This window comes from Hoplias malabaricus, chromosome 4 (assembly GCF_029633855.1).
Source record: "Hoplias malabaricus isolate fHopMal1 chromosome 4, fHopMal1.hap1, whole genome shotgun sequence".
In the NCBI taxonomy this organism is placed as follows: domain Eukaryota; kingdom Metazoa; phylum Chordata; class Actinopteri; order Characiformes; family Erythrinidae; genus Hoplias; species Hoplias malabaricus.
In genome coordinates this window covers 23,363,650-23,386,374 of record NC_089803.1, presented here as the reverse complement: position 1 = coordinate 23,386,374, position 22,725 = coordinate 23,363,650, and the positions used below count along the sequence as shown (strand labels likewise).

General features: G+C 41.9%; 4 protein-coding genes and 1 long non-coding RNA gene across 5 annotated transcripts; all 5 read right to left on the bottom strand.

Annotated features, from left to right (window-relative positions):
* Positions 1-449: 449 nt before the first annotated feature.
* On the bottom strand, positions 450-6,024 carry LOC136694986 (protocadherin beta-15-like). Its single transcript, XM_066668797.1, has 2 exons — positions 3,619-6,024; positions 450-557 (listed from the first exon to the last, which is right to left on the bottom strand). Exons 1-2 carry the CDS (start codon positions 6,022-6,024, stop codon positions 450-452), a joined length of 2,514 nt encoding a protein of 837 aa, XP_066524894.1.
* A 3,174-nt stretch (positions 6,025-9,198) lies between these two features.
* On the bottom strand, positions 9,199-11,655 carry LOC136694984 (protocadherin beta-15-like). Its single transcript, XM_066668796.1, has one exon. It carries the CDS (start codon positions 11,608-11,610, stop codon positions 9,199-9,201), a length of 2,412 nt encoding a protein of 803 aa, XP_066524893.1. The 5' UTR covers positions 11,611-11,655.
* A 2,152-nt stretch (positions 11,656-13,807) lies between these two features.
* On the bottom strand, positions 13,808-16,283 carry LOC136694983 (protocadherin beta-16-like). Its single transcript, XM_066668795.1, has one exon. It carries the CDS (start codon positions 16,238-16,240, stop codon positions 13,808-13,810), a length of 2,433 nt encoding a protein of 810 aa, XP_066524892.1. The 5' UTR covers positions 16,241-16,283.
* Positions 16,284-17,505: 1,222 nt separating this feature from the next.
* On the bottom strand, positions 17,506-19,938 carry LOC136694981 (protocadherin gamma-A10-like). Its single transcript, XM_066668793.1, has one exon. The coding sequence runs from the start codon at positions 19,936-19,938 to the stop codon at positions 17,506-17,508; it is 2,433 nt and encodes an 810-aa protein (XP_066524890.1).
* Positions 19,939-21,034: 1,096 nt separating this feature from the next.
* Positions 21,035-22,470, bottom strand: LOC136693891 (uncharacterized). The gene is made up of 3 exons (XR_010802124.1): positions 22,400-22,470; positions 21,518-21,615; positions 21,035-21,373 (listed from the first exon to the last, which is right to left on the bottom strand). It is a non-coding gene; the product is annotated as an uncharacterized lncRNA (long non-coding RNA).
* Between the last annotated feature and the right edge of the window lie 255 nt (positions 22,471-22,725).

The window sequence follows — 22,725 nt, the reverse complement described above, 5'->3', positions numbered from 1 at the left end:
TCACAACCAGGAACTGCACAGAACAGAATTAATGCTGAGTTTAAATATTCCTGAGTACGACTTAATACATCAGTTCACTCAGTAAACTACAGTTAAAATAAGACAAACAAACGAAATAGTGAATGCATTAATGAAGACACGAGACGTTGGCCACAATCGAGTAAAAGCTCTGCTCCTTGAAGAGAAACTCTTATCATCCACAGGCTGTTTATTATTGGCCGCATGAACCCGCCCACAACTTAATAACCGCGACACAACTGTAGCACCGTGGACAGCGCCAGTGATAATGTACTGCCGTGCCTTTTGTCCAACAGTCATTTGCTTACATTAACGCACGCATCGATTCATCCATTCACCATAAGAGCAGCGCGCGCACACTGCAGAATAAACAGGCAAAAACAAACAAACAAAAAAAACGCACAGTAATTCTGTCCAAATCCGAACAATATTCACTCTTTTTCAGGAATTACTTCATTGATTATCTGAATGAATGGGTAGATCAAAGGCAGAAGACATGGAGGGATGAATAAAGTGGTAAAACCATGAACCCCCGCAAACTGCAAACACACACAACTAAATCACACACTTATCAAAACATTCTGTTAGTTACGATTATGCTTCTGAAAAGCTGTAACGAGATTCAGGGCGGATGCGGTGGGGAGAAATTGTCCTATTAGTGTCCTAATTAATTTAAAAAACTTTCTGATTTAAAGGAGTTTAAATAACTTCGTCTAATGCTTTCAAAGGGAAGGTAAATAGCATCAAGGCTTTTCACACTTTGTTTATTAACAGATCTCTCAAAGATTTGATTGATTTTTACGTTAGAACACTGAAATAAAATTAATTTCTACACATCCTTTTATTTTAACAATTTTCTCCACAATATTTTTGATCTCAGCAAGCGCAGTGGAATCTAATCTTGTGAATGTTTCACATATGTAATGTATGAAAATATCACATGTATGACACAGGAAATAATGCAGAGGTTATTGAAATTAGGAGAAAGATGAATTGTCTTAATTTATTTATTAATTCATTATTATTATTATTTAAGTAGCTGTAGGAAATATGGACAGTAGGTAAAGATCTTAAACATTGTATGTACCTCTTAAAATGCTTGGCTTGGTAAAGCCTGAGTTTCAATAATTAGGAGTGGTTTATTTTTCTTTGTTAAATAAACCAGTCATTATTGAAATCACTGATGTTATAAGACCCTCCATGATCTGAATTCCTGTTTTATTGAAAAGACATTGGATTCAGCAAAACATTAAAGCACCTCACTGTGTGGCTTTGATTCACTACATCAGAGTTTCAGTCAGTGAAAAGATTACATACTCTTTTCTGACTCTGAGGGGTTTCACATACAGGGATTAAGCCTAGTCCAGGACTATAAACTCCTGTCAATAGAAGATCACAGTTCAAAATGCTGTGTAGTCCAGGACTAGGCTTAATCCCTGGGAAACCATCCCTGAAATTCTGGAAGAACTCCAAGCTTCTGATTGGCCAAATTAGGAGTAAATTATTAGATCAGTGACTGTATTTAGGGCGGCACAATGTTGCAGCAGGTGGTGTCGCAGTCACACAGCTCCAGGGACCTGGTGGTTGTGGGTTCAAGTCACGCTCCATGTGATTGTCTGTGAGCAGTTTGGTGTGTTCTCCCTGTGTCTGCATGGGTTTCCTCCGACAGTCATAAAACACAAGTTGGTAGGTGGATTTGTGATTCAAAGGTGTCCATAGTCGTGACTGTGTGTGTGTATGTGTGTGTTACCCTGTAAAGGACTGGTGCCCCCTCCAGGGTGTGTTCCTGCCTTGCACCCAGGGATTTTGGGTAGGCCCTGGACCCACCACGATCCTGACCCTGATAAGCGCTTACAGACAATGAATGAATGAATGACTCTATTACGAGTCCTAATGGCGATATTCACCAGGTTCTTGAATTCCCTGTTCCACCTTAAGAGCTGAGGCTAGAGCTATAGCTTTTGAAGCTTTTTGAAGCAACAGTTATTCCACTTTATCTAACTAATTGTATGTGATGTCACTAAACATTTACCTACTTAAGTAGAGGGCAAAGATATAAAGAGCCACCGCCGTTTTCCCTGCACTTAGAAGAATGTAATTTCTAAACCACATTCGAATTTAGACTAGATAAGGGTGGTGTTATTGTCCCTTCAACCAAAAATGTCCTTGCTTCCTATTCACAATTCTCTATTCAAGCATCTGGTTCCACCTTAATTGGGTCAGTTCAAGAGTCTCCAGCTACTTATTGAATACTCATTTCCACCTTAAAAAGCTATGTGAAGCTAAAGCTAGTGCTAGGTTTATAAACAAAACTCATTTTGAAACACCTCTTATTTCCCACCTTATCCATTTAAAACACACGACCAAGTGTACATCATGTCACTAAAATATCTAACTACTAGTGAAATGTTTATATTTGCTGTGTACTACCAACACACATGGATCTGCATCAAAATCTTTAAAACAAACAAACAATGGTATTTACACCTTTAAATCGTGTTGCTATTAACCTTCTTCGTATAAAACACACAAAACCCTGTCCTGACGCCATTCAAGCATCGCTATGCCTCACTTTCTTTATATAAAACACAAAACCTATGGCTTTTATTCATTTTATTCTATGTATAGAAATCTGTACTTCAATGTATTTTCAGAAATTATTTTCTGCTACGAGTTCAGGAGGACATTAGCCAGCTCTGCCTCTGTTGCTGCCTCCAGTTTTTGAACTCAAGGCCAATATTTACTCTCATTTTACTTCGTCTCTGGTCATAGAGATTTTTATAACGGCAATGGGGCTTTTTGGGTCCAGAAAAATATGACATTAACTCTGGTCATTTGGTTATTTCATGGCTGTGAGACACTGTAGACCTGGCCACAAATTTACTGTAAAGTGATTGGACAGAGGGTGGGATCACAGGCAGGACCTCAGAGGGCAGGATTATAGGAGCTCCACATGAGACTGAGCAGTTCTCAAGGAGAATATACTACTTTAGCAATGCTGTGAGAGGCAGCAGTGTTTTAGCTTTGACTGTTTCTTTAATCTATGATCACTCACCCTGGACATTTTGTGACTAAGTACAGTAAATATCCTACAGATTGCTCCTTTAAAGGTCTGCCTGTACACCCAGTAACATTTTCACTACTGATGCAATGACAGAATCCAAGTAACTCTGTCAAGACCTCACAAACAATATCATGAACCAACAAAATCCTGGCTACTCCTTATGAACAATTTCAAAACCGATACAGGGGCCATACTACATTCTTCAGGAAACACGTGTAGAGTAAGTCCAATGGCGAATACATTTTTGTCCAAAAGGTTCAAATGAGACCAAACCCAACAACAAAGGAATTGGTGAAGGAACTGGACGCAACTGATGACAAAGTGTCTACAGTCATTATTAAAGGTATAAAGCTGTGGGCTTTAAAACAGGAATGTTCCTGGTCAGATGAAGTTAAAAAGTGAACTGATTAGCGATAATAATTAGTGCTGTGTGTCAAGTTGATGCTAATTTAAAAAATGAAGTCCATCTCTGTGATCTCAGTAAAAACCACCCACATATAGCAGACATATCAACTGAAAAAACCTAAAGACCATACCTGAGAGTCATTTCCTGCACCGTCAAACCCCTCCAGATCCTCCACAGAGGCGTGAGTCTTCTTCAGGGTGGGGTCAGCAGGCAGAGTTCTGTCACTGTAAGACGTGATGAACTTGAAATCACTGGTTCTTGACCCTGTGGTCAGATAGGCATCGTAATTGTAGGAGCTGCGCAGAGTTCCCGCTCCCTCCACCTCTGCGTAATTTGGAGGGAGGTACGCGCTGGGAATGGCCACAGCTCCATCAAACAACAGTCTGGACTTCCTCCTGTGACAGAACCTCACGGCCAGGACGATGATGATGAAGGTGAGGAAGAAAGTGGACACGGACACCAGCGCGATGATCAAATAAAAAGTCAGTTTGGAGCTGCTCTCCTCATAAGACATGTCCTTCAGTTCTGGAAGCTCAGCCAAGTTATCAGAAATGAGTAAATACACCGTGCAGGTCACAGACAGAGAGGGCTGACCGTTATCTCTCACAGAAAGCACAAGGTTCTGCTTCATGTGGTCAGATTCAGAAATGTCCCGCTGCGTCCTGATCTCTCCACTGTGTTCACCAATAGTGAAAAGTCCTGGCTCGGTGGCCTTCACCATGTGATAAGAGAGCCACGCGTTCTGACCAGAGTCCGCGTCCACCGCGATCACCTTGGACACCAGAGAGCCGGACTGGGCGGCTTTGGGCACCATCTCGGTCATGAAGGAGTGTCCTTCCGGAGAGGGGTATAATATCTGGGGGCTGTTATCGTTCTCGTCACCGATCCACACGCTCACGCTCACGTTACTGCTGAGTGGAGGAGAGCCGTTGTCTCTGGCTAAGACCAGCACTTTGAAACTCTTCAGCTGCTCGTAATCAAAAGACCTCACTGCATGGAGGACCCCCGTGTCTCCATTAATGGACACAAAGGACGACACCGGGGCGCCGCTCACATCAGAAGGAGAAAGAGAATAAACTACAGTACCGTTCTGTCTCCAGTCCGGGTCTCTTGCTGCTACTCTACAAACAGAGGAGCCTGCTTTGTTATTTTCTTTCACATGAGCGCTGTAGGACTGCTCCTCAAATACAGGTGGGTTGTCGTTCACATCAGCTACTGACAGGTGGAGAGTTTTAGAGGAGGACAAAGGTGGAGAGCCTTCATCGCTAGCAGTGATTGTGATGTTATAATCAGACACCAGCTCACGGTCTAATTCACCTGTTGTCACCAGAGAATAATAATTCTTGATGGAGGGCACCAGTTTAAAGGGAACGCTCTGCTGAACTGAACAATGAACCTGGCCATTTTTCTCTGAATCTCTGTCCTGTACATTAATGATGCCCACCTCTGCACCGATTAAAGCATCTTCAGGGATGGGACTATGTATAGATTTCATAATTATAACGGGTGCATTGTCGTTGACATCGGTAACGCTCACAGAAAGTTTTGTATCAGATTTAAGACCGAATGAATCCATTGCCTGTATACGTATTTCAAATTTAGAGTCCTCCTCATAATCAAGAGATTTTATTATCTTCACTCGTCCTGTTTTATGATCCAATGAGAAAATACTTCTGGCCTTGTCTGAAATACGACTAAAATCATATGTTATTTCTCCGTTTGCACCTTCGTCTGCGTCAGTGGCGCTGACAGTGAGCACTACAGTGTTTAGAGGAGAGTTTTCAGGCAGACTGACTTTATAAACAGACTGACTAAACACTGGAGCGTTATCATTAGCATCCAGTACAGTGACGTGTATGACTACAGTCCCTGATCTAGGTGGAGTCCCTCCATCCACTGCAGTCAGAGTCAGGGTGAGCTCCTGCTGCTGTTCACGATCCAGTTCTTTATCCAACACCAACTCACAGTAAACTCCTCCGTCAGTATTTGAGTGGACAGACACAATAAAATACTCATTTCGCTGTAAATGGTAGTTTTGAACAGTATTTATTCCGATATCTGCATCATGTGCTTCATCCAAACGAAACCGGGTACCTTTAACCACCGATTCACTCAATTCAATCTTAATCACATCCCGTTGGAAACTGGGAAAGTTGTCGTTAACGTCGTCAATATTTAGCGTGATCCTGTGGAGCACTAAAGGACCTTCAAGCACCAACTCACAATGGAGCACGCACGAAACCGCGTCGCTGCATATTTCCTCTCTGTCGATCCTCTCCGCTACGGTCAGTTCTCCAGTGTTCACATTAATGTCGCAGTAGCGTTTTCGGTTCCCTTCAGTATCAATACGAGCTTTACGAGCTGACAGTCTGTTCACATCCAGGCCCAGATCTTTGGCTACATTTCCAATCACAGATCCGCGTTTCATCTCCTCCGGAAAAGAGTAGCTCACATCTCCAAATGCGCTACGAGCCGCAACGACGAACAAACAAAAGCCCAGAGTCAGAGCAGCAGCAGAGTAGCGTTTGTCCTCCATTCTCTACAATTACACACAGCAGTCCACTGCTGATGATCTCCTCATCCACACAACACAATATTCCACAGTGTAGGAAAAACTAAACAGAAGAACACGAAGAGACTGATCCAGGAGCGTCGACGCTTTTTACAACAAGGCGGACAGACAGAGGAGAGACAGACGTAATCAGCTGAGGGTGGAGAAAGCTATATCTTTGTCTCTGCAAAGGCTTTACAGGTGAACAGCGACCCCACGAGTCACAACCAGGAACTGCACAGAGCAGAATGATATTGAAAATAATTTTTCTTAAATAATTGATATTAATCAAAGTATCAAACCAACGGACTGCAGTTAATTTAAAATTTTATTCAACAAAACAACACATAGCGGAATCAATGAAGAAACTCGGAGATTACACACCGCAGAGTAAAAGCTCTGACTGTTTCTTGTCAAAAAATATATTTCCACTTGCTTAGAACACACTGTTTATTTTTCAATGCATTAAACCACAGGTTCTTAAGGAAAAAGCGTTGCAGCACCACGGACAGCGCCACCGTTAACGCGCTGTACATCCATTCATCAGATTAAAGACAGAAGTTATTTTGTCATTAGAGAAAACGCAAGCATCCACTCACCACCACAGAGCGCAGTGAATGCCGTAGAAACACCACAAACCTTTACATCACCGAAAATTAAGTGTTCACGAGTTAATCCAAAGTCATACAACACGACTATGGCATGAACAGAGTTAACACATCAGCACACACAGAGAGGTCATACACGGCATTTGTTTAAAGAGCAGTGGTCGGGGTCAGTTCTGACACTGTCCTGATGGTGTATTAAAGGATGGATGGAGTGGGGAGGTTGTGTCTGGTGTTTTCATCAGTTTTCTAACCGCGTCAGAAAAACAGCAGATCGGCTCAGAAATATAAACACCGCGCTACCATCAACAAACATTCATTAGGAATTTTCAAAGAAAGATGATCATTTAAAATACTCTTCTATAATAATACTTGTAGAATAAAGATTTCCAAACTGTTGATGCAAAATGGCGTCTTAGATTTACACTGTGCACGACTGACGACCCCGTTTAGTCAGTGGAAGAGTGCGTACGTCGGTCTCATTATATTTCAGGAATTCCTAAAAATAGTACACGTTCATAGCAGGCGCTCCGATTCTCAGAATTTCTTACATAAAAAGTGTTGGCTTCACTGCAAAATTTGAATCATTTAAAATGTTTCTTGTTGAATTTGGATATTATTTCACATCTTTGCACTGGGTTAAAAACAGCGATGAAAATGTTATTTCTAAACGTTAATGATAATCCTTAAATATCCTTCACTACAGAGAATGTCAGAGAATGTTATGCTTACTGCTATCTACTTTCCTCAAGCTTTGTAAGTTAATTAGCATTTTATTTACAGATTACTACATATTTCATATCTATGATTCAACTTACACTGAGAATATACACCTCCCTCTGACCCTCTTTTGTGATCTAGCATAACACAACTGTCAAATGCACAGAGAAAATATAATTCAGGGAACTCTGAGAAAAAGAAAAATCAGCCGAGATATTTTATGAATATAAAAAAGAATATTAAAACTGTTCGCAGATAAAATAGTAATAATAATAATAATAAAACAGAAAAAATCCTAACAAACAATGAAAGTCAACACTTATTTAAACATAAAGATGTATCAAAGTTGGATTTACACAAGGCATGTTTGTGGAAGTGTATCGTGGCTTGGACAAGGACGATTTGTGAGGAGTTGAGTAAAGGTTGTTGATGCAGCTGGAAAAGTTTACAAAACTATCTCAGGAGAGTTTAGAGTCCCACCAATTCACAGTCACACAGCAACAACACCAAACATAAACATAATCACACACAAATACACTCAATAACCAAAGGCAACCTGAACTCTAAAAGCTCCCAGCACATAATAATTAAAAAAAAACTTTAAATAACACTGATAATGTGGAGCTGCTAGGCATGCTGGGAGTTCCCCTATAATCCCCAGCTCCACCCAGTCCTCTACCGTTCATAGTGATATGTTTTTAACAGTGACAATAGGCATTTTTCACAATAAACAAATGTAAAAGTCACAGTGTTGTCCATTGCATGAATGTTACGGAATATTCTCGGTATAAGAGACATACCGAGTGAGACAACAACCACACAATAAGCACACAATTCACTACCAGAGAAGGATTAAAGAATAAATGTAATGTCCTGGAAAAGCCAAGGCAATGCTGAATGTATATACAATAGTAAACCCAATCCAATCCTACAGAAATATTGTAGAAGGACCTGGACCGAGTAATTCACGTGGACACACATCATCCCAGAGTTGAAGTTGTTCTATACAGAAGATGAGGGAAAGACATCCTCCCAATGAGAAGAACAAATCAACCATTACTGGAAATGTGTAGATGCAGCTGTTGCTGAACTATGGGTCACATCAGATACTAAAAGCAAAGCTTCACATAAATTCTCAGCTTCTAAACCTGTAATAAATGAAGGACCAAGTGTCTTGGACTTATTTCATTAATTCTCTTTACTTTTAGGACCTGTGTGACACTCTGATGATACTGTAATTCATACAGAAACAAACGATTATAAAAGGTTCAGAAACATTCAAACATCATTATTTCAAATCTACAAATTATATTTTGGCAAAATATACAACTTCAAAGTTGAAGCACAGAGAGGCCTTTTCTCTTCTTTGTTTCATTTTGAAATGATGAGCTCTTAAAGTTGGAACAGAAAAGTAAATTTACCTAAAAGTGGAAATGAACTGCAGCTGAAAACTGTAGGAGCAGCACAGTGTTGCAGCAGGTAGAAACACTGCCACACAGCTGGTGGGGTTCTGAGTTCAAAATCCACTTGTGTCACTGATTGTGAGGAGTTTACTGTGTTCTCACAGTGTCTGTGTGGGTTTCCTCACAAAATCCATAAATACATGTTGATAAGACAATTAGCTCAACAAACGTGTACATTAGAGAGGCTGTGTTATTGAATGTTAGTGTGTGGGTTCGTGCCTTGTACCCAATGATTCCAACCTTGGTTTAATGACGAAAAACATGTACAAATTTCAAAAACATTAGTAAACAAAAACAAACAAGGTGCCTTTTACCTTCCCTCAAAACGTAACAGCGAAGAAGAAAAAGAAAATGCAATTCATGAGAAGAGATCATACCTGAGAGTCATTTCCTGCACCGTCAAACCCCTCCAGATCCTCCACAGAGGCGTGAGTCTTCTTCAGGGTGAGGTCAGCAGGCAGAGTTCTGTCACTGTAAGACGTGATGAACTTGAAATCACTGGTTCTTGACCCTGTGGTCAGATAGGCATCGTAATTGTAGGAGCTGCGCAGAGTTCCCGCTCCCTCCACCTCTGCGTAATTTGGAGGGAGGTACGCGCTGGGAATGGCCACAGCTCCATCAAACAACAGTCTGGACTTCCTCCTGTGACAGAACCTCACGGCCAGGACGATGATGATGAAGGTGAGGAAGAAAGTGGACACGGACACCAGCGCGATGATCAAATAAAAAGTCAGTTTGGAGCTGCTCTCCTCATAAGACATGTCCTTCAGTTCTGGAAGCTCAGCCAAGTTATCAGAAATGAGTAAATACACCGTGCAGGTCACAGACAGAGAGGGCTGACCGTTATCTCTCACAGAAAGCACAAGGTTCTGCTTCATGTGGTCAGATTCAGAAATGTCCCGCTGCGTCCTGATCTCTCCACTGTGTTCACCAATAGTGAAAAGTCCTGGCTCGGTGGCCTTCACCATGTGATAAGAGAGCCACGCGTTCTGACCAGAGTCCGCGTCCACCGCGATCACCTTGGACACCAGAGAGCCGGACTGGGCGGCTTTGGGCACCATCTCGGTCATGAAGGAGTGTCCTTCCGGAGAGGGGTATAATATCTGGGGGCTGTTATCGTTCTCGTCACTGATCCACACGCTCACGCTCACGTTACTGCTGAGTGGAGGAGAGCCGTTGTCTCTGGCTAAGACCAGCACTTTGAAACTCTTCAGCTGCTCGTAATCAAAAGACCTCACTGCATGGAGGACCCCCGTGTCTCCATTAATGGACACAAAGGACGACACCGGGGCGCCGCTCACATCAGAAGGAGAAAGAGAATAAACTACAGTACCGTTCTGTCTCCAGTCCGGGTCTCTTGCTGCTACTCTACAAACAGAGGAGCCTGCTTTGTTATTTTCTTTCACATGAGCGCTGTAGGACTGCTCCTCAAACACAGGTGGGTTGTCGTTCACATCAGCTACTGACAGGTGAAGAGTTTTAGAGGAGGACAAAGGTGGAGAGCCTTCATCGCTAGCAGTGATTGTGATGTTATAATCAGACACCAGCTCACGGTCTAATTCACCTGTTGTCACCAGAGAATAATAATTCTTGATGGAGGGCACCAGTTTAAAGGGAACGCTCTGCTGAATGGAGCAGTGAACTTTCTGGTTATTCTCAGAGTCTCTGTCCTGTACATTAATGATGCCCACCTCTGTGCCAGGTGCAGCGTTCTCAGGGACTGGGCTGTGAAGGGTTTTAATGACAATAACAGGAGCGTTGTCATTAACATCAGTAATGTCTATAATCACTTTAGAATATGTTGCTAATCCTGGGCCGTCTTTAGCCTGTATCTGAAGCTCATATGACGTTTCATCTTCAAAATCGATCGGACCAGTCAAACGGATCTCTCCAGACTTAGAATCTAGGGAGAATAGCTCTTTATTTATCTGTGAAATGTGATCGAAAGCATATATCACTTCACAATTAACACCAATATCTGCGTCAGTGGCGCTGACAGTGAGCACTACAGTGTTTAGAGGAGAGTTTTCAGGCAGACTGACTTTATAAACAGACTGACTAAACACTGGAGCGTTATCATTAGCATCCAGTACAGTGACGTGTATGACTACAGTCCCTGATCTAGGTGGAGTCCCTCCATCCACTGCAGTCAGAGTCAGGGTGAGCTCCTGCTGCTGCTCTCGATCTAACTCTTTGTCTAGAACTAACTCGCTGTACTTCAGTCCGTAGGAATTAGAATCAACATTCAGAACAAAATGTTCGTTCCTCTGAAGCGCGTAGCTCTGAACTGCATTTTGCGCAATGTCTGCGTCGTGAGCCGGATCTAACGGAAACGAAGCCCCTTTGTACGCAGACTCTCTTATCTCTAATGTAATGATCTCATTTGTAAATACAGGCGAGTTATCGTTGATGTCTTGAATATTCAGAATAACACGGTGTAACTCCATTGGATTTTCCAGCACCAGCTCCTGTTTTAAAACGCACGAAGCCTTGCTTCCACACAGCGCCTCTCTGTCGATCCTCTCCGCTACGGTCAGTTCTCCAGTGTTCACATTAATGTCGCAGTAGCGTTTTCGGTTCCCTTCAGTATCAATACGAGCTTTACGAGCTGACAGTCTGTTCACATCCAGGCCCAGATCTTTGGCTACATTTCCAATCACAGATCCGCGTTTCATCTCCTCCGGAAAAGAGTAGCTCACATCTCCAAATGCGCTACGAGCCGCAACGACGAACAAACAAAAGCCCAGAGTCAGAGCAGCAGCAGAGAAGCGTTTGTCCTCCATTCTCTACAATTACACACAGCAGTCCACTGATGATGATCTCCTCATCCACACAACACAATATTCCACAGTGTAGGAAAAACTAAACAGAAGAACACGAAGAGACTGATCCAGGAGCGTCGCCGCTTTTTACAACAAGGCGGACAGACAGAGGAGAGACAGACGTAATCAGCGGAGGGTGGAGAAAGCTATATCTTTGTCTCTGCAAAGGCTTTACAGGTGAACAGCGACCCCACGAGTCACAACCAGGAACTGCACAGAGCAGAATTAATGTTGAATTTAAATATTCTTAAAAAAGTTAATAACATTTAGTCCATCAGTTTATTAATTTAATTCCGTTTAAAGTAAGACTCACCAAAATACATTAGTGAAGAACTGAGGCTTTGTCCACCGTGGAGTAAAAGCTCTGATCATTGCTTGGTTTAAGATAAACCATGTCTTAAGATCGACAGATTGTTCAGTATTCAGTATTCTATCCAAACCTTACTTACCGGGAGATGTCTGCAGCACCGTGGACAGCGCCCGCGATGCAATGCTATTGCAGCTCAATAATCATTTTAAATATCTTAATCTAATACACTAATGTACAGTGTTTACATTTCTGTTCTCTTTAACAATATCACTACATTATACTGCATTTTATTTTACTCACATTAATTACACTGTGACTGGTCAAAACTGCACTGTCTGCCCTCTCTAGTGTTTATTGTGCATTGTGTATGTTATTATACTTGTTGAACATGTTTGCAGTTGTGCACTATGTAGATCTTTTGTGAGTGCTTTGTGTATTACATCAGTCCTGGAGGAACACTGTTTTGTTTCACTGTTTACTGTTCACACTGTATATGGCAGAAATGACAATAAAATTCACATGAAGTTTAACTAATTGAAAGCGAAGAATGCTAAAGAGAATCATGGCACTTCACACATTCTTATTATTAACTTTTCACTTCTCAAAACTTCCACTAATTGAATAATACGATTACTGCAATATTTAACAAATGGTGGGGAGTTTATTCCAGTTCTATCATATTTAGGGAATTCTTCAAAATAGTAGAAGTATTTAGGGCAGACTGATCTGATGTTTGTGTTCTTTCCTGAACTCATGACTGTATATTTTACAGATACCTGTATATAACAAGTTAATAGTTGTTCATAACTCAGTTTTGCTTTTCTACTTTAGATGGGTATTTTCTTTCTTTTTTTTTAGTAAATACAGCAGCTCCTTGCTTTGTGTATTTTATACCTCATCAAAGAAATGTGCTGCTATGAGGCAATTACCACAGATTCCCCTGGTTGAACCTTAGCTCACCTGATCATTCATCTCTAGTGATGGCCATGCTTGAGGGTACATGACAAAGAAAAATACTAATGAAAAATGTTACTGTATTTTACAGAAGAAAACAAGCTGCAGTTCTGCTCATAATTTTACAAACACTGGCAGAATTTGTGATTTTCTGGCCTTTGTTTTTCAGAGAAGATGAATGATAATTCAAACAATGTTTCTTTTATTTATGATTAGTGGTTGAGTGAAGCCATTTATTATTAAACTATTGTGTCTGTTCTTTTAAAATTGTAATGACAACAGAAAGTACCCAAATGACCCTGCTCAAAAGTTTACATACCGTGGAAGTTTTGGCATGACATAACATACACACTGAAAAAAGTTTACACACACTGGTTTATGTGGCTACTGAAGGTAACCCTTCTCACCTGTGATCTGTTTACTTGTAAATCAGTGTGTGTACACCCAGTAACATTTTCATTACTGATGCAATGACAGTATCCAAGTAACTCAGTCAAGACCTCACAAACAATATCATGAACCAACAAAATCCTGGCTACTCCTTATGAACAATTTAAAAACTGATACAGGTGCCATACTACATTCTTCAGGAAACACATGTAGAGTAAGTCCAATGGCGAATACATTTTTCTTCAAAAGGTTCAAATGAGACCAAACACAACAACAAGGGAATTGTTGAAGGAACTGGACACAACTGATGACGAAATGTCTACAGTCACCATTAAAGGTATAAAGCTGTGGACTTTAAAAAAGGAATGTTCTCTGGTCAGATGAAGTTAAAAAGCAAAGTGAGTAGCGATAATAATCAGTGGTGTGTGTCAAGTTGATGCTAATTTAAAAAATGAAGTCCATCTCTGTGATCTCAGTAAAAACCACCCGCATATAGCAGACATATCAACTGAAAAAACCTAAAGGCCATACCTGAGAGTCATTTCCTGCACCGTCAAACCCCTCCAGATCCTCCACAGAGGCGTGAGTCTTCTTCAGGGTGAGGTCAGCAGGCAGAGTTCTGTCACTGTAAGACGTGATGAAATTGAAATCACTGGTTCTTGACCCTGTGGTCAGATAGGCATCGTAATTGTAGGAGCTGCGCAGAGTTCCCGCTCCCTCCACCTCTGCGTAATTTGGAGGGAGGTACGCGCTGGGAATGGCCACAGCTCCATCAAACAACAGTCTGGACTTCCTCCTGTGACAGAACCTCACGGCCAGGACGATGATGATGAAGGTGAGGAAGAAAGTGGACACGGACACCAGCGCGATGATCAAATAAAAAGTCAGTTTGGAGCTGCTCTCCTCATAAGACATGTCCTTCAGTTCTGGAAGCTCAGCCAAGTTATCAGAAATGAGTAAATACACCGTGCAGGTCACAGACAGAGAGGGCTGACCGTTATCTCTCACAGAAAGCACAAGGTTCTGCTTCATGTGGTCAGATTCAGAAATGTCCCGCTGCATCCTGATCTCTCCACTGTGTTCACCAATAGTGAAAAGTCCTGGCTCGGTGGCCTTCACCATGTGATAAGAGAGCCACGCGTTCTGACCAGAGTCCGCGTCCACCGCGATCACCTTGGACACCAGAGAGCCGGACTGGGCGGCTTTGGGCACCATCTCGGTCATGAAGGAGTGTCCTTCCGGAGAGGGGTATAATATCTGGGGGCTGTTATCGTTCTCGTCACTGATCCACACGCTCACGCTCACGTTACTGCTGAGTGGAGGAGAGCCGTTGTCTCTGGCTAAGACCAGCACTTTGAAACTCTTCAGCTGCTCGTAATCAAAAGACCTCACTGCATGGAGGACCCCCGTGTCTCCATTAATGGACACAAAGGACGACACCGGGGCGCCGCTCACATCAGAAGGAGAAAGAAAATAAACTACAGTACCGTTCTGTCTCCAGTCCGGGTCTCTTGCTGCTACTCTACAAACAGAGGAGCCTGCTTTGTTATTTTCTTTCACATGAGCGCTGTAGGACTGCTCCTCAAATACAGGTGGGTTGTCGTTCACATCAGCTACTGACAGGTGAAGAGTTTTAGAGGAGGACAAAGGTGGAGAGCCTTCATCGCTAGCAGTGATTGTGATGTTATAATCAGACACCAGCTCACGGTCTAATTCACCTGTTGTCACCAGAGAATAATAATTCTTGATGGAGGGAACCAGTTTAAAGGGAACGCTCTGCTGAATGGAGCAGTGAACTTTCTGGTTATTCTCAGAGTCTCTGTCCTGTACATTAATGATGCCCACCTCTGTGCCAGGTGCAGCGTTCTCAGGGACTGGGCTGTGAAGGGTTTTAATGACTATAACAGGAGCATTGTCATTAATGTCTAAAATCTCTATAATTACAGTAGCAAAGGACACCAGCCCTAAACCATCAGTAGCTTGAATCTGTAATTCATAAGTGGACTCCTCTTCATAATCAAGTGGTCCTGTTAAACCTATCTGTCCGGAATTAGGATTCAGAGAGAAAGTTGATGAGTCGCTTTCTGAAACATGACTAAACTCAAACAGCACCTCTCCATTCACTCCCTCATCTGCGTCAGTGGCGCTGACAGTGAGCACTACAGTGTTTAGAGGAGAGTTTTCAGGCAGACTGACTTTATAAACAGACTGACTAAACACTGGAGCGTTATCATTAGCATCCAGTACAGTGACGTGTATGACTACAGTCCCTGATCTAGGTGGAGTCCCTCCATCCACTGCAGTCAGAGTCAGGGTGAGCTCCTGCTGCTGCTCACGGTCCAGTTCTTTATCCAACACCAGCTCACAGTAAATCCTCCCACCTGCTTTAGAGCTGACAGCTAATGTAAAATGCTCGTTCTGATCGATTGAGTAGCTCTGAACTGCGTTGGTTCCTATGTCTGCGTCGTGAGCCTCCTCCAATAGAAAACGAGTGCCTTTAATAGCGATTTCATTAATTTCAAATTTAATAACATCCTTTTTGAATGCGGGAGTGTTGTCGTTCACATCCTGTATGTTTATATTAATTCTGTGAGACTCCAGTGGATTCTCCAGCACTAATTCCTGTTTTAAAACGCAAACGGTTTTCTTCCCACACAGCGCCTCTCTGTCGATCCTCTCCGCTACGGTCAGTTCTCCAGTGTTCACATTAATGTCGCAGTAGCGTTTTCGGTTCCCTTCAGTATCAATACGAGCTTTACGAGCTGACAGTCTGTTCACATCCAGGCCCAGATCTTTGGCTACATTTCCAATCACAGATCCGCGTTTCATCTCCTCCGGAAAAGAGTAGCTCACATCTCCAAATGCGCTACGAGCCGCAACGACGAACAAACAAAAGCCCAGAGTCAGAGCAGCAGCAGAGAAGCGTTTGTCCTCCATTCTCTACAATTACACACAGCAGTCCACTGATGATGATCTCCTCATCCACACAACACAATATTCCACAGTGTGTGATCCAGAAGAAGCAGATTTAATCCTGAAGAATAATAAGAGATATATGCAGGATCGTCGATGGTTATCACAAAAGAGTCCAGGGGCGTTGAATGTCGTATTACAAGCAGAGGGTGGAGAGACCGTGTCGCTATTAAAGCTTTATAGGTAGACAGCGACTCCACGAGTCTCAAGAAGGAACTGCAAAACTTCATGATAAGATGCATATTAAAATAAAAACCCTGAAATTTCTAAATTGGTTTGGCTTAAGTTTATTAAACCGAAATCGTTTAAAATGTAAAAGACGTTGCTCATTTTAAAGTTTTTTTAATCAGTAAATGAGTTTAATTAAAATGATAAGGTGAAAAGTCTGATCAATCATAAGATTTATTTATTTATTTATTTGTACGAAAATTCCCCTCTCAAATCATCATTTTGTATTTAAAATTCGTGATTTTTTGGAGATTACTTCTTATTGTAATAAATGTATTGGATGGATTTAATGCAGATGTTGTCAATATCAAAAGCAGAAACTAAGCAAAGGTCGAACAGTACACTTCATCATATAATAGGAATAAAACACATTAAGTCCTTACACAAGCATCAGAACTGTTCTGATTATAACCAGTATAACATGGAGCAGGACCATGGACAGCGCCACTTAGCAGACATCAGCAAATCTTCAAACTCACGGAAGCCCAACAGTATGTCTTCTCACACACAAGCACCATTCCATTGCTATATCGGTTAATAGGCTTATTTTAACCCTAACAGTTGGAAAATAAATACTTGTATTCCATTAAAATTGAATAAATCACTTGCTGAGATTCGAAGCATGAAACTGTTTTAATCTGTATTTCCAAAAACATATGCCACATGATCTCAGGACTATGAATTCTAAAATAATGTTTTATGAAACTAAAGCATTGTTAAAGAAAGTAGTAAGAATGTAAGATTTAAAATGTGTCTAACACCAGAAGTTTACATATTTAGAAAACCAAGATAACACATGAATGTTAAATACATAAATAAATAAAGAATACACAACACAGAGAATGAGAGACTAAATTATAACATCTTGATGAATATTACATTTACTTTTATTTTGGTGTATGTTTGTGTGTGTGTCGTGGCATAAGTGAAATATATTGATACTACTGCCACATACTATTTCTACTACAACTACTACCACTACTAATAATGAATGTATTTATTTATGAAGTAAAATGCCATACCTGAGAGTCATTTCCTGCACCATCAAACCCCTCCATATCCTCCACAGAAGCGTGAGTCTTCTTCAGGGTGAGGTCAGCAGGCAGAGTTCTGTCACTGTAAGACGTGATGAACTTGAAATCACTGGTTCTTGACCCTGTGGTCAGATAGGCATCGTAATTGTAGGAGCTGCGCAGAGTTCCCGCTCCCTCCACCTCTGCGTAATTTGGAGGGAGGTACGCGCTGGGAATGGCCACAGCTCCATCAAACAACAGTCTGGACTTCCTCCTGTGACAGAACCTCACGGCCAGGACGATGATGATGAAGGTGAGGAAGAAAGTGGACACGGACACCAGCGCGATGATCAAATAAAAAGTCAGTTTGGAGCTGCTCTCCTCATAAGACATGTCCTTCAGTTCTGGAAGCTCAGCCAAGTTATCAGAAATGAGTAAATACACCGTGCAGGTCACAGACAGAGAGGGCTGACCGTTATCTCTCACAGAAAGCACAAGGTTCTGCTTCATGTGGTCAGATTCAGAAATGTCCCGCTGCGTCCTGATCTCTCCACTGTGTTCACCAATAGTGAAAAGTCCTGGCTCGGTGGCCTTCACCATGTGATAAGAGAGCCACGCGTTCTGACCAGAGTCCGCGTCCACCGCGATCACCTTGGACACCAGAGAGCCGGACTGGGCGGCTTTGGGCACCATCTCGGTCATGAAGGAGTGTCCTTCCGGAGAGGGGTATAATATCTGGGGGCTGTTATCGTTCTCGTCACTGATCCACACGCTCACGCTCACGTTACTGCTGAGTGGAGGAGAGCCGTTGTCTCTGGCTAAGACCAGCACTTTGAAACTCTTCAGCTGCTCGTAATCAAAAGACCTCACTGCATGGAGGACCCCCGTGTCTCCATTAATGGACACAAAGGACGACACCGGGGCGCCGCTCACATCAGAAGGAGAAAGAGAATAAACTACAGTACCGTTCTGTCTCCAGTCCGGGTCTCTTGCTGCTACTCTACAAACAGAGGAGCCTGCTTTGTTATTTTCTTTCACATGAGCGCTGTAGGACTGCTCCTCAAACACAGGTGGGTTGTCGTTCACATCAGCTACTGACAGGTGAAGAGTTTTAGAGGAGGACAAAGGTGGAGAGCCTTCATCGCTAGCAGTGATTGTGATGTTGTATTCTGACTGGCTTTCCCTATCCAGGTGGGTCACAGTAACTAGAGTGAAATGATTCTTCACAGATGGTACTAGTTTTAAAGGTGAGTTTTGTCCTGTGGAGCATCTGATCTTGCCATTAGCAGTGGAGTCTTTATCTTGTACATATATGATTCCTACTTCAGAGCCTGGAGGCAGATCTTCTGGGACAGGTGTGTTCAGAGATTTGATTATAATCACTGGACTGTTGTCGTTCATATCCAAAATTTTAATGATAACTTTACAAGTAGCTGCTTGTCCTGCGCCGTCTTTGGCTTTAACTCTGAGCTCGTATGAAGACGATTCTTCAAAATCTATTTCCCCCTGTACCTTAATCTCCCCTGTTTTCTGATCTATACTGAACAGGCTTTCAGCGTCAGGGGGGATGTAACTGAACTCATATGCCACCTCCCCGTTCGCACCTTCGTCAGCATCGTTTGCGCTGACTTGAACAAGCACGGAATGCAAGGCTGTGTTTTCAGGTACACTCACCTCATAAAGCGCATGCGTAAAAATAGGCATATTGTCGTTAGTATCCAATACCCGAACATTAATTACAACGGTACCAGTTCTCCGTGGAGAGCCACCATCATAGGCAGACAAGACCAAAGATAAACGATCCTGTTTCTCACGATCCAGCTCATTTTCCAATACGATTTCTGCATATTTGCCCTGGTCAGCGCTGGTGTGCACAGCCAAAACAAAATTCTCACTGGATGAGAGAGTGTAACTTTGTACAGCATTGATTCCAACGTCAGGATCATGCGCTTCGTCTATGGAAAAGCGAGAACCTTTATGTGCTGACTCCTGAATCTCCAAGTTAATAGCCTCATTCCTGAATTTCGGGGCGTTGTCGTTTATGTCCTGTATTTCCAGCGTAATGCGGAGTAATTCCAAAGGACTCTCGAGAAAGAAATCGAAGTGAATGGCGCAGGACAGTTTTTGTCCGCATAAAGCCTCTCGGTCAATCCTCTCGTTAACAGTGAGCTCTCCGCTCTGCGGGTTAACGTCGCAATACCGCTTACTTCCCTCAAAATCCAAACGAGGTTTTCGCGCAGAGAGGGATTTGGAGTCGATTCCTAAATCCTGAGTGATTTTTCCGACCACCGCTCCTCGACGCATCTCCTCCGGAATGGAATAACGGAGGTCTCCGGAACAAAGACGGACGCTGATAATGCACACGAAACCAAAGCATACTGCAGTCGGTTTTAAGAACCAGTACGTCTCTTTCCAGCCCATCGCACGTCTAATGAGAGCGACAAAAGGACCTCCGAGGTTCTCGGCAAAGAACAGGGTAAATCAATTAATACTGAAGAGGGTTCTCTGTGTTCTCCAGTCCACCAAATAAAAGGAATCAGCACACACGTAATGTTCGTCCCCCTACAAAGATGGGAGGAACTCGTGCACTCAGACTCCTAAAGCTGATTAAGAGCGTCACAGTGTGTTCTGAATAGGAACTGCACTCTCCTAACGCACAAGAGTCGCTGTGAGAAAAAGTCACTGAACTGAAAATCAAATGTGTTCAATAATGCAAACCTCACGTGGTATCTGTCATTCAGACATCATAGACGGAATTCAGGTTGAGAAAATAAAGATCCTTCCCATCATTGTGCGTTTACTGCCCTCGCACACAAGGTCAGGCAGCTGGAATGAAACCTTGGAGAAAATTTTTACATCTACAAGCGTAGCTTGATTTACGTAAAATAATTTTGAGTGAAATAATAGTTGCTTTCAGTTTAAAGCAATACATGTTGTCTCCTGCCCTGTAGTACAAATTCTTCATAAACTTCTCAAAAATCAACTTAAGCATACTAGAAAACATCAGATATAGTTTGCAGTCTAATATAAAATAAATACTTATCGTTATTCATCTCGACTTTCCGTTGTCTAACCTTTTGTTAGAAAAATATAACAAACACCTACACTCTAAAAAATGACTGGGGTTAAATAACCCAAGTTGGGTCAATCTGGCAACCCAACACTGGGTCCAATAGGGACAAACCCAGCATTAGTTGTTTTAAGCCAAGTGTATTGGGTTAAGGGGCTTGACCCAGGGAACTGGGTTGTTGGGCCTTTACCCAACTGCTGAGTAAAAGCAACTCCATGGTTGGGTTACAACATCCCAAGTTGGGTTATATATATTATAAATGTACTACTCTTGTTCATGTAATGCCCCCCCCCCCCCCCCCCCCACACACACACACACACAAAAACAAACTCAACTATAGAAATATAAATGACATTAATTTTATTTCCTTTAAAGTAGCTTACAACCTTTATTAAAACAAGAGAAAATGTATAACAACATTAAATAATAATAACAATAATATCCTCTACAAATCTACAGGTCTGCATATTTTTAGTGCAGAATTATTGTTGTTAATCTACTCAATTTAACATGATGGAAGAAAAATAACTATTCCGTTAAAAAGTTTGGCAGTCCATTTTTACATGGAATGATCAATTAGCAAACAAAATATATTTCTGCACTTCAATTTGCAAAGTGTGACCAGTTCAGTTTTTAAAACAATAATTTGGAGGAATTACATTTAGTAAGCTTAGTTGGCTTTCCCCAAAACAGGCTGATTCACAGCAAGAAAACTCCTTCAGTTCACTGTGCCACGCTCCTGTACCAAGATGAAGAGCTTCTTCTGTTTCCTTATGGACTCAGACACTGCTTCAAGAAAAAAAAAAGATCAGAGATCAGAGAATAGCAGTTGTGTTATGGCTACTGTGCAGTTAATCTCTATAAAGACTTTACTTCTGAAATTAGAAACTGATATGGCTAACGTTAGAGTTAGTTTATTATTTTACTCACCAGTTTACACCAGAAAAAACAGTTCAATATGTTTCCACAGCTGATGGATAAGCACAGGGTGTGTGAAGCTGCAGCAGTGTCTTCAGTCCAGTGATAACCTTAAGAGCAAATAATAATTAGGGGATGATTTAAAAAAAAAAAAAAAATCTATATATATGTGTGTATAACATTTTTCGAGCTGTGAACTCTACTCTCAAAATGTATCAGCTATTTATAATAAATAGATACAAATAACATCACATAAATTGTGATTATTTATTAATATAATTCTTTGTTACAAAAACGTGTGCACTGGTTTGGGCTCCGTTTCTCTCGCTCGCTCGTGCGCACATGTGGCTGAATATCAAACCGCTCACTTCTCCCTACACTAGTCCCCTACGGTTTGAAACACGCATTACTCGCTCAAACTGTGTAAAATATTTCGGTTTGGGACTCAAACACATGCTCATAGCGCACATTATTGATATAAACTGCACTGTTTGCGTGTAAACCCCAACATTTTTGCTCTGAAACAGTGCACTTCGGAGGGAACATAGAGTGAATTGGGACGCACTCGCTGTCTGTTGGCTGTGAGGTAACGGCTAATTCTTCAACAATATACTCCAACAAAGTGCTTTAAACACTTTAAACATATATGAATTTGCAGAGAACAACGCTATATGTATTGTTATCTCTATAAATGCTTTTGTTTACTCCCCTCGCCCTATTTATTTCAGTTAAAACTTTGGTTCTGTTAGCGAGCTAACACTTGTTAGCACTTAAACTGTAATTTAACTAACGGTTCGGCTACGTTACAGCGCCAAGACAAACCCAAAAGTAGTGTTTTTAGTCGAACATACCTCAATAAACGATCATGTATGATAGTTACTTAGAAGCACTCACCTTAAAAATGTAACACAGCCGCTCTGTCTGTAGTCCTCCGGTGCTCACAGTCAAACTGAGAAAAGGGCGGGAATCACGGACCGACCCAATGCTGGGTTGAACACACAGTGATCCAGCATCTGGGTCACTTTAACCCAAACACGGGTTTATATATATATATTCAGAGATAAATAAATAACCCAACAAAACTACCCAACTCACTCAACCCAGCATTTTTTAGAGTGTAAGTTGCCATGGAAATGGTATTGTTGAACATTCTGGGATCTGACTCAGACACAGTTTTGAGCTTTAATTAAAATACCCTCACTATTCCCACTCACTGTATA

What these genes read in the sequence shown, in the direction of transcription:
- LOC136694986 (XM_066668797.1), bottom strand. Translation starts at nt 6,024, where the DNA reads ATGGAGGACAAACGCTACTCTGCTGCTGCTCTGACTCTGGGCTTTTGT. An exon ending in GTGCAGGAAATGACTCTCAG is followed by an intron (nt 558 to 3,618) that starts GTATGGTCTTTA and finishes GTGTGTTTGCAG; the next exon opens with TTTGCGGGGGTTCATGGTTT.
- LOC136694981 (XM_066668793.1), bottom strand. Translation starts at nt 19,938, where the DNA reads ATGGGCTGGAAAGAGACGTACTGGTTCTTAAAACCGACTGCAGTATGC.
- LOC136694983 (XM_066668795.1), bottom strand. Translation starts at nt 16,240, where the DNA reads ATGGAGGACAAACGCTTCTCTGCTGCTGCTCTGACTCTGGGCTTTTGT.
- LOC136694984 (XM_066668796.1), bottom strand. Translation starts at nt 11,610, where the DNA reads ATGGAGGACAAACGCTTCTCTGCTGCTGCTCTGACTCTGGGCTTTTGT.